The sequence below is a fragment of the Solanum stenotomum genome, unplaced genomic scaffold (genome assembly GCF_019186545.1).
Source record: "Solanum stenotomum isolate F172 unplaced genomic scaffold, ASM1918654v1 scaffold323, whole genome shotgun sequence".
NCBI lineage: Eukaryota > Viridiplantae > Streptophyta > Magnoliopsida > Solanales > Solanaceae > Solanum > Solanum stenotomum.
In genome coordinates, this window is record NW_026031883.1 from 31930 (window position 1) to 44727 (window position 12798).

The 12798-nt window shown below is 27.3% G+C and overlaps 1 protein-coding gene across 1 annotated transcript; it reads right to left on the minus strand.

Moving 5' to 3' along the window:
* Positions 1–2925: 2925 nt before the first annotated feature.
* On the minus strand, positions 2926–4769 carry LOC125852096 (acetyl-CoA-benzylalcohol acetyltransferase-like). The gene has a single exon (XM_049531824.1). The coding sequence runs from the start codon at positions 4767–4769 to the stop codon at positions 3435–3437; it is 1335 nt and encodes a 444-aa protein (XP_049387781.1). The 3' UTR covers positions 2926–3434.
* Positions 4770–12798: the final 8029 nt, after the last annotated feature.

Here is a 12798-nt window from a genome sequence, read left to right on the forward strand (position 1 = left end):
CAATGGATGCCGAAACATATTTGGTCAACAACAACTTACACAAGAAAATTCTGAAACTTTCTTCAATGTCTGTCTGTTTGTCTTTCCTGCTTTAGCTGATTAAAAGTTTGATTGCCTGTGCAAGATCAAAAGGCACGATAAATTAAGATCATTTTGATGTACAAAAATTAGTAATTATATGTCTGTCCTTGGCTCCAAAAACATTTTGTTTGTCTCTTGTTTTCTGCTTGTCCAAATATTAAATTCATCATATACATATTTTATTTATGTAAAGAGAAAACAAAAGAGAGGGGCTTTTTACAAATCCCACCAGAAAGGCAATAATGTAATCTATGTTACATGATGTCATAGTATCTCAAGTATCCACTTATACCTTTAGGGTCATTTGGTACACCAGATAAGAAAAACAATATGGAGATAAGGTTTAGGATTAACTTCATTTCATGTTTGGTATGAGACATCAACTAACCCATGAATATTTTATCCCACAATTTGTACCAGACGACCAATGCACTTCATGCATTGTATGATATAAGGAGCAGACATGAGTCTCAAACTAAGAAAATAATTCCTACACCCCTACTTTTGTTAACATGAACAACATGGACTTCTCTCTTTCTCAGCAAATGTACTATCATTTACAAAAACTTTTAGGCATTTCAAGTGATTAGAAATAACACAGACATCTTGCACAAAAATAAAACATTGGATTACCATTTTCTCTAGAGGAACATATGGTATAGGTCTAACCTTTTCATAACCATTTCTCTTGATCTTTATACCCCTGCTCCCTCTGACGCTTGTTTACTCGAAAGACCATTTCTCTTGATTTTACTACCCCTGCTCCCTCAGACCCTTGCTTACTCAAAAAACCATTTCTCTTAATTTTTCTACCCCTGCTCCCTCTGTCCCTTGTTTACTCAAAAGAGGGAATGTCATAGTGAGAAACTTCATTGCTGAAAATGCAGAATTAAGAGTTATAATCATGAAAGTCGAACCAAAAAAGAGATGATAGGATAGTCATTCAAAGAGTCGACGACTTGTTAGAACCAATAGATTAAAACAGACCCTGCACTACGAAAATCATGTAAACATCAAGGGTATTAAGTGAGGAATTGCTGAAGTAAATAAAAGAAATACCAACCCAAGAAAAAAGTTTTAAAAAAAAGTGACCATAGATATTCAACAAAAGGGTATCCAGGAAGTTTAAACTCGAACAAAATAGTTATATTGCACTCTACTGACAATGATAAAAGGAAAATATAATCACTATAAAGCTTTTTAAGGTTCAAGTTTAAACTTTCAATCAGATTAATGTTTACCAACAGGACATCGAGCATGTTGATAGTCCTAATGTGTGACTATCCTACTACTTAACAAAAGTGAATTGATTAATCAAACTAATAAATAATAATTCAAAAGAAGCAATATTTAATTTTATTCTCCAATCTAATAATAAATGTAGAATTTATTAAGAGGCAATATCATAGGTGACGATCATCATTTGTAATTGAAAGAATAACAAATATTACTCATGAACCGAAAAGTATGTTGAGAGATAATGGTTTCATAAATTTCTCCTTTGACAATATTGTCTTCAATGTTTCTTGAAATTTGAAGATCACTCCCTGCTTTGCCAGGGTCAACAAAATAAGAAATTCATTAGAAAATACAGAAGACAATATGATTCATGAGTAGTTGAGTATAACAGCTTAGACTCACCAACAAAATCCAAAAAAAGTTAATACTGACCCAGAATCTTAAAAATTGAAGAGGCGTACCTTGTAGAAAACATGTAAGGAAGAGAAATGAATTTTTTTTTAGTTGGTTCAAGCATACTATCAAACACCTTTGTTGCATAAATTCTTAAACTGAATTAACTGCGCATTTCATTTGAAAGAGAAAAGCCCTAAAGTAGGCCATTATCTTTAAGCTTGAATTCAAAATCATCCATAAAATTGCACTTGAATAGATATAAAAATAATTAGTACATGCATATTAAAAATTCAATAGAAAACAACACCTAAAAAACAAATGGTGATTACAGACAACAAAATTTCAATAATAAAGAAATTTGAACGGTAAATTCCTCACTATCAGATGACAAAATTTGGAAACCAATAAAAAGAAAAAATGTATAATTATAGAGAGATTTAAAAACTTAGAAAGCAATGGAAGAAATCAGCGGTAGGCAAATCAAGGAAATAAAATTTGCCTAAATAGTACACATGGTTTGATGAGAAAGAACTATAGTACAGGTGTTTATACAAAAGTAAAAGATATTGAATAGTCAATCAGATTGAACCAAGTTTATAGACACATGGGGACTTAAAAAGAAATTACACACCAGATTATAATTAGTACTCATGTATTATCAACAATGCTAGCTCAATATTTGATGAATAGAATGGGCCCTAACATAGTAAAGTGGGCCTTAACATAGTACAACTTAAATTACATTTGGAACAATTTTTTGGAGCTGTATTCGTCCTTCACAACTCCCTCTTCTAAATAAGGGTAATATAAATGCACGTGTTTCCAAAAAAAACAAAAGCATGTGCTTCCCGTTCAAAGTTGAGCAATCAGTTATATTTTTCTTATTTTAAACTTACGTTCATAATTGATAATTTCTTTTTATTCAATAGCTATTGAGTGTTTTTGTATTTAATTTTTTTATGGATGACAAAGGAGCGTTGTGAGGTGGGTTGAGCTTAATAAGGGTAGGATCTTAAAGTAAAGGCTTATTTTGGTAATAAACTTGAGTTAAGAGATATAAAGCATAAAAATCGCTAAATGTTTTACCTTTTCAATAGCGACGAGAAGATAATAATAACTATAACAACATATTACAACTAAAACAAGTACCAACAACATAATGAAAAATTAAAATGATATATTATCAAAGTTTTGCATCACGTATAAATATGAGAGCTTTGATATCGTTGTCACACTCAAATAATTGCATGCAACTTTCCTTCAAGTCCAATTGCACACCAACTTCAGTGTGACAATCTGTATCATAAAACCAAAATATTTCCATATCTTTCAAACCAAAATATACTAAAGATGGTTTTCCCAAACCAAAATCAATATCCTTTAAAGGGAACTTGCACATACTTGAACATGCCACTTTGTCAACTTCATCGTTACCTCCCCATTCTGGTGCTTCAAAGCTTTCGTTATATATATTAACCAATGTTGGCACTATTTCATTTGGTGAAGCGTTGACACATGAAGCAACAACTTTATTCACAGTATTCCTGATTAATATTATGAAGTGATGCAATTCCATTTGAAAAAGAAAAAGAAAATCTTAATAAGATAAGAAAATCATAGCGACATAAATAGCGACGAGAAGATAATAATTATAACAACATATTATTACAACTAAAACAAGTACCAACAACATAATGAAAAATTAAAACGATATATCATCAAAGTTTTGCATCACGTATAAACCTGAGAGCTTTGATATCGTTGTCACACTCAAATAATTGCATGCAACTTTCCTTCAAGTCCAATTGCACACCAACTTCAGTGTGACAATCTGTATCATATAACCAAAATATTTCCATATCTTTCAAACCAAAATATACTAAAGACGGTTTTCCCAAACCAAAATCAATATCCTGCAAAGGGAACTTGCACATACTTGAACATGCCACTTTGTCAACTTCATCATTACCTCCCCATTCTGGTGCTTCAAAGCTTTCGTTATATATATTAACCAATGTTGACACTATTTCATCTGGTGAAGCGTTGGCACATGAAGCAACAACTTTATTCACACTATTCCTAATTAATATTATGAAGTTGTGTAATTCCATCGTAGTCTTCCCTGGAATGAATTTTATTGGAACATCGATTCTAAAATTTCCCATAGAGTTGTTTACTTGAGGTAAAGATGATTTAGAGCGCAAATTCAATGGAAAGTCCATTAGAGAAGACCTGAAATATCCATTTCTAGCTGCTGAAATGCGGATTAAAGCCCTCCATAGGATTGCTGTAATAATTTCAACCCTTGAAGGTTGAAAATTCAAAGCTCCACCTGATTCATCAATGCATTGTTTTCTGAGCCTTGATAGAGCAGCTTCATGGACGACAAATCTCTTAACAACAATATTTTCTTCTCTATTTTCTACATGGGTTGACTTGAAAAGACCTGATATATCTCTGGTTGGAAAAACATGACCTAAATTGAAGCTTAGAAAATTAATCTTATCAATGGGAGTTCCCAATCTACACACTTTTCCCCATCCAAACAGAAAATTCAAACATGTGAAACCATCAATTACAGGGTGTGAAGCACTGAATGATAAAGCTAGGCCACCACATTCAAATTTTGTTACTTGAATGGTGACAATTGGTGATACCATAAAATTATTTTGATCCACATTCTTGTTTTCATGTGGCCAAAATAAAGCTGCAAGACTAAGATCCTTGTGTGCTTTCTCCAAGAAATTATCTAGCTTACAATTGACCTTGGCCTTAGTGTAGGGAACACCTTGATCAAGGCAAAGAATCGAACATTCATCTTTGTCGTACCTTCCTACTGCTGGATAAACGTGAGTTAATACCTTAGAAAGGGATTCCTCAAGTCGTTCATCGATAGTGGGGCTATTGAAATTATTAGAAGGATAGAAAAGAACAATAGGAATGTGTTCTCTCTCAGCTATTTGATCAAAGAAAGAGAGCTTGTAACATTGATTGTGAGAGAGAGTAGGTGAAGATGGCTTTATGAGCTTTGTGCATAAGATTTCAATTTCCATTTTTGCTACACAAACTCAAATAAGGCTACAATTATATATATACTGGACACTATTATTAATTGGAGGGGGTCACAGACTCATAATGCATTCACTAAGAGACAATCCAATAGGACTTGCTTTTTTCCGCGGGCAGAGCATATGGTAACTAATGAAAATGTGGTAACTAATGTCAAATCATATGGTAGGTAGCTAGAAAAGTTTTTGAATAATATTGTTTTGAAACATATCAAGAAAACGGTAAAAGAGTATCCACATAAAATGGAACCAAAAATTTACTCCCTCTTTTTTTTTTTTTTTTTTTATTCTAGGGAAAAAGAACAAATATACCTTTAAACTATCGTAAATGGTATACAAATATCCTTTGTCATATTTTTGGGATATTGATGCCCCTGTTGTCCAAAAATTAGAACATATTTGCCCGTCCAAAATTTAAATAACCACTCACATGTCCATCTGTAAGATTGCATCACATGTCCCTATTTGGTCTTCCATTAGAGTGAAGGGCAAATATGCTCTAGTTTTTCGATGGCAGAGACATTAATATCCCAAAAGTATGACAAAGGATATCTGTATACAATTTACACTAGTTGGGAGGTATATTTGTTCTTTTACCCTTTATTTTATGCATCTTAGTTTGACTCATTAAATCGACTATATGGTAATGTAAAAAAGTTGAATGAGAATATATAGAGATACTTTGATTTAAGATTTAAGTTTGGGAAAACTACATAAATGAGTCATAAAACTCAAAATAATTTTATGTCAAATCAAATATATATCCCACATTGAAAATGAGGTAACTAATGAAATCATATGGTAGGTAGCTAGAGAAGTTTTTGCATAATATTGTTTTGAAACATATCAAGAAAACGGTAAAAGAGCATCCACATAAAATGGAACCAAAAGTTTACTCCCTCTTTTTTTATTATTTTATTTTAGGGAAAAAGAACAAATATTGAACTATTGTAAATGGTATACAAATATCCTTTGTCATATTTTTGGGATATTGGTGCTCTTGCCGTTAAAAAATTAGAGCATATTTGCCCATCCAAAATTTAAATAACCACTCACATGTCCATCTGTAAGATTGCATCACGTGTCCCTATTTGGTCTTCCATTAGAGTGAAGGGCAAATATGCTCTAGTTTTTCGACGGCAGAGACACTAATATCCCAAAAGTATGACAGAGGGTATCTGTATACAATTTACGCTAGTTGGGAGGTATATTTATCATTTTACCCTTTATTTTATGCATCTTAGTTTAACTCATTAAATCGACTATATGGTAATGTAAAGAAGTTGAATGAGAATATATAGAGATACTTTGATTTAAGTTTAGGAAAACTACATAAATGAGTCATAAAATCCAAAATAATTAAATGTTCCTACCCCAATCCAAAGTAATTCAAGAATTATCTTTCAAAATAATATAAGTAGAAGATAATGATTTAATGAAAATACTCGATCAAACAAAAATACTTGATTCTTTTCCAAATACACATATTGCTTATAGGATCATGTTAACCATTCATGTAACCATTGCCTCAACCAAAAAAAGTTTTTTCAAAATTAAAATTGATTAAATTTTCTTTAAGATCAACGTCTCAAGAGAGAATGAACGAATTAGCTATATTATCATTTGAAAAGGAATTATTAGAAATAAATTGATAATAAAACAATACTTAATAACTTCGCATCTAAAATAGCTAGAAAAGTAGATTTTAAATAAAAGTATCTATGATGAAAAAAAAAATATTAGGATCCGTCTCTTAAATTTCGGTTCTAATTTTGTTGAGTCGGTCATGGACAACACATAATAAGTCTAAAAAGTGACTAATATGATTGTATAATGAATGTGGCTGTGACAAAGGACACAATAATAATAGTCATAACTATGGTAAAAATGAAGAACACTATGGGCTCTCTAAATAGTCCTTCAAAATGTGAAGATAATTTTTTCTATCAAATTTGATATGAAAATTATTTAGCACATAGTTGATGTGCGAATTATTAATTGCGTCTCCAAACTATTGACAAACTTAAAAATACTCTTCTACTTAAAAAATTAAACTTAAATACACCCCTCACATTCATACACAAAAGCATATTATTCACTCGCTACACGTGGATTTTTTTTACTGATACAACATATATATATTGAAAATAAAAGTAGAGATATATATCTTGTAATTTCTTTGATTAAAAATAAATTAAACATTAAAAAAAAGAGAATTCTGTCATTTGAAAAGTTCAGAGTGGCTTCCAAACATACCTATGTGATGATGTCTATTGGCCAAGTTTTTACCGATAACATGTATTTGACTTTTTTGTAATATTATTTCTTTTTACTTCCTCTGTCTGATTTGTATCACCATTTCCTTTTTAATTTATTCTAAAAAAATATTATCTTACTATAATTTTTTTTTAAAAAATAATAATAAAAAAAAGAAATATATATATATATATATATAATTTTAAAATTCCTCTATTTAACCTCAATAAAATAATTTTAAATCACACAATATCTTAAGATTATTTTAAACCATAAATTTCAAAAAAAAAAAATTATCTTTTTCTTAGTTACTGTGTCAAATCTAAAGTGCCCATAAAATGAAATGAAAAGTAATAAATTCTTGTTTATTGTTTTTTGTAAGACTCTTTAGACTTTATGATATACTGATTATGAAACTAAGAAGTGATAAAATTCTTGTTTATTGTTTTTCAATTTATAATAATCTTTTTTTATAATACTGAATCGAACATTGTTAAGAAGTCTCACATAGGTAGACAGATGAAAAATTGGTCTCCTTATATGGATTTGGGCAAACCTCCTCTCATGAGCTAGGCTCGAGTGTCATATTTTAGCATGGTATCATAGTCAAACTCATTCCAATTTGTTGTTTACCAATATTAAGTCCCCATTTTTAAGTGTTCACACTCTAGTTGATATCTGAACGTGCCGAAAATTGTTAAGAATAAAATCTTCCCTCATAAGGTAGCTTATCTTGAAATTAGACCCAAATGACATATATGAACAAACACAATGTACAACAAGGGAGTTAAGTTCACAATGTACAATAAGGGAGTTAAGTTCGTTTGACCCACACTAAATTATGTGATCTCGAATATAATTCTTTTTTGATATTCTTTTTGCAATTTGTAACACCTTTCTGATATACTGACATGAAGGGATGGAAGAAAATGAAGTATATTGAATTCCAAACGCATATAGAAAAGGATGAGAAACAGAACAGATGAAATCATTCATAAGCTGATTAGTGTTTGTTATACATATATACAAGTAGACACAAAAAGCTTTATCCGTTACATCATTATGTAACTAAACGTGAACTATGGAGCTATGTAAACTATCGAGTTATGAAAACTTGTAATATTTAAACGATATCATAAACTTATTTAGCTATATACAAATATATTTCCTCATTCCTAACCAATGTAGGTTGTAGAGATGACGTCTGCAATATGTATTAAAAATATATTATGACTGTATTATAAATATATATTTTTTCAACAATGCTTATACACCTATATACAACATTATACACTTATTCTATATAATATATCAACCTTGTATAATCAATACGTAATTTTTTAGCAAGGAAACAATACATATTCAGCATTTTGCAACTACTGTAGGCATGCTTCCAAAGATATTTATACTACAAAAGTAAAGCATACTTCCCTAAATCATTTTTTTAAAGCAGAAAAATAAACTTCCTAAATCATGATATCTACAAATCTATCATCTATCAATATATATAATAGGAGAGGAAAAAACGCATACGTGTCAACACCACAAAAATCATATTTTTAAATAATTAAAATAAAATTAGGATAACTAAATATAAATCATTTTAAAACAATTTTAAAAATTAGTTCCATGTAACTGAAAAACTGTTTATATTTTTTATTTTAAAAAAAAAAAATTAAAACTTGAATATGGTAAAAAAAATTCCTACAAATTTTGGAAAACACGGTAAAAATAGACGTTTTGGACACTTTTTTATAACAAGCCGTTTAGGACTCTAAATTAATTACATATAATGTTATTAAATAATAAATAAATTCAGTTTAAAAAGGAAAAAAAACGTGAATATGGTAAAAATATTCCCACAAATTATGGAAAACACGGTAAAAAAAGACGTTTTGGACTCTTTTTTTTATATATAATATAAGCCATTTAGGACTCTAAATTAATTACATATAATGGTATTAAATAATAAATAATAAATAAATTCAGTTTAAAAGGAAAAAAAAAACAACGTCTAAGATAAAAACAAAACTAACTTGGGTGCATTTTTAAAATTTTGATTTTATCTTAAACAGTTGAGGTTTTTGAATTCAAAACTGATTATAACTTCTATTTACAGTTTTAAAATTTTAACTTTTTTGTTCTTTGTTTTCTCTCTCTATAAATATAAAAACACAGTACTTACGTTCTTTAAATTAAATTATTCTCTTTTTTCGATGAGTTTATCTCTTTGCACTGTTTCTATAATAAAAAACGAATGAAGAAAATACTCATCATAAACAAGAGGATTTTCATTTGAAGGATCCAAATTCAACATAAGATTGAAGTGAAGGTATTGCGACTTAGTCTTTAATAGTGTATATATTACGAATATATGGAAATGTTGATCAACTTTTTGAATGAATTGACAACATTATATGTGAATTTTTTTATGTAATATTTTAGTATTATCATTGCATATATATTGAAGCCATAATTCCTGAATGAAGAACTCTTTCGTCTCATAGAATTATAGATTTAAAAAATCACTTTAAATATAATTATAGTGTACATAAGTAATTGCATTGAAGAATCTTCTTAAAGTAAATTATCACTTAATTCACCCAAGTTAAATTAAATATCAGTTTGAGTTACTAATTTTTTTATTTATTTATTTTTTTTTTTTTATTATTTTTTTTTTTTTATTTTTTTTTATTATTATTGTTTTATTATTATATTAAAGTGTCTATCTTATTATAATTGCAAATAACTTGATAATTTGTAGAATCTTAATATAACAGTGATATCCATGCTTGCTACACTTCACTTTGATTAACTCATAACATATTAAGAAAAGAAAAAAAAAAGAGAAAGAAAAAAGAGCTCTCATACGAGGGAGAAAATGTACACTTATAATTTGTAACCATTTGACCGATAACTATATAATGAAACATGAAACCAAAAGTATCATGCATACTTACGTGTAACCTATTTTTTATTTGTACTTATTGATTAATTTAGGCTTACAAATATTTATTATAAAAAGTTAAAAATTGATTATTTCAATAATTTGGGTATGTTGCCATTTCCAAAGTGTTCTTTAAGCTGAGTGTCATTATTACTCACTTGCCAAATTCACAATACATGATGTATCCCTCTGAAATGATATATAAGTAACTTTAAATTTAATTAAATAGTAACATGTTAAATTTAAAAATTAAAGCTTTAAATTCATCCCTAAAATCAAATTCAACCGTGAATTCAACATATAAATAACAATTTATTATAATGGGATCTGTTAGATATTAATTTAAATTTCCTACATATAATGAAAATTAATTTAGGAATGTTTATGAATTTAAAATTTTATTGAAACATATACATAAATAGAGGATAAAATAAAAGTAAATGCATGATTTTAATAATTATAGAATAAAATCAAATTTTAAATAACTAAGAAATAATTAAATATAAACTCTTTTACAATTAAAAATCACACAATCTTTTCAGTTTCAAAAGCAAGTTACACACGTTGTTTAGTTCCACAAAATATGTCTGAGATCCTATACTTTTGAAACCGTATTTTCACAAAATATCATGAGATAAAATGGCATTTCTAAAATTCATATGTTTACATCTACTTAAATTTTAAATTATTTTTCAATTTTATATATAAAAATACTTCTAACCAAAAATATTGCTACCAAATAATCAACAAAAAAATGACATTTGTAGGGCAAACCTTCGAAAGATTTGTATTTTAAAAAAGAATTGTTTTTTTTTTAAAAATAAATGCAATTTTTTTCCCATTTTAAATTTTAAACTTAAAAATAAAAATAAAAGTTGGATTCTAAGTTGAGAATAAAATTATAAATAAACAGATTATGTATAGTTTATTAGTTTAGAGTTGATATAGTTATTTTTAATTTGAATTAAGATGTAAATATTTTCAACAATTTAATTAAAAAATAAAAACTTAAATGCATGTGTTTGTGTTGAAATGTGATTAGTTAGAATTCTCACCCATAGTAAGTTATCGTTTTTTTAAGAAAAAATAAAAATAAAAATAATTAAGAAGATTTAATCATTTTTTTTGTTAAACTAAAATTAAAAATAATAGAAAAGAGTTAACTATGGTAACATGAAATTTTTATTTTTTATGTTTCCGTTATACTATTTTTAAAATTTTGAAATCAATTTATCTAGAAAATAATAATTTAATTGTTAGTGAAGACTGAAGTGTGAACAGGAGAGGAAATATAGGGAAATTGGACTTTTAAATAGGAGTTTCTACTAACTCTTTGTTTTGTTTCCATTTTGTTTTTATTGCATTATTTTTTTGGTCAAATTATAATTAACAGTTTTTATTATATTACTTTTTTGTTAAATTTTAATTTATAAATTAAAATTATTTGAATTGTGGAATTTCAATTGGAAGTAGAAATTCTTAATCAATTTACTTATATTTTAGGAATTCACTACTTCTCTTTACATAACTCAAAATTTAAAAGTTAAAAATATTTACATAAATTTAAAACTGATCTCACTAACTTATTTAAAACTGATCCACTAATTTTAAAATAATTAACTGCAATTACATGCATGTGTTTGTTTTTTTTTTTGCAAAAGATAATTTTGTAAAATTTATGTTTTTATAAATATTTATTTATTTTTAAATAAAGAATCTTTTAAGATTAATTTTATTAATAATAAATACTATTTTTATGGGGAATTATAGTGCATATGAAATTTTTAATTAAGAAACAACCTGTCATAATTTTTTAAACATCTTTAAAAAAAAAATTTATTTTCCTTTTCTTTGAAGAGATATGACTTGAAACTAACCTACTTATTAATCTCAACAACATTTTTTTTCAGTGATAATAGCATGTTGATGGTACTTATAATTTATTAACTTTATCTAAATTAAAAATAATATATTAATTATTTATATAAAATATGATTAATGTTTTTATACTATGTTAAGATAAACATATCTACTAAAGAATAAAAATATATTTAAAAAAGCTAAACAAATCTAAAAATCCATGAAATAAAAGAAGAGATTTATAGTAAATTAAAGGGATAGAAGTTGATCTGTTTTTTCATCTTTCAACTTTTTCTTTGAACTAAATATAATTTATTTTTATGTGGTATATTAATTTGATAACTTATTTTATGTGGTTATATTAATTAATTTACTTATAATAAATTTTTTAAAATTGGTCACCGAAATTCATTATTTTGATTTTTGTACATGCAATTATTTGATTAAATGAAAATCGTCTTATTTTGCAAGATTGAACGAGAGATGATTGTGCTAAAGAGATTGCAACATACTTTGTAAATTATATTTAGATTTTAGCTAAAAGTAGAGTCAATATTTTTAATACTATATTTTAGATTGATCTATAAATTTAAGATTTAATTAATTAACACAAGATTAGTTCAACAAACACCATATATGCTTTTAGTTTTCAGTATACCAGAAGAAGGGGAAGTTGTTAGAATAATGTTTAGTGTTTTTGAAGAACGCATCATCATTGCACATATATTAGGGGGGGAATTTTGTTAGCATCAATTGTAGATATACTCAATAATAATTTGTATTAGTTATTTCAAAATTTTAAAATATCCACGCAACGCGCAGATACGTATACTAGTGTAGGAAATAGAAAAGAAATAAAATAGCATACACTAAAGTAAGGCTGAATCATGGGCATTTCCCCCCAAACCAAAAAAAATTAATCATATGGACACCTTATCAAATACTCATCAA

What these genes read in the sequence shown, in the direction of transcription:
- LOC125852096 (XM_049531824.1), bottom strand. Translation starts at nt 4,769, where the DNA reads ATGGAAATTGAAATCTTATGCACAAAGCTCATAAAGCCATCTTCACCT.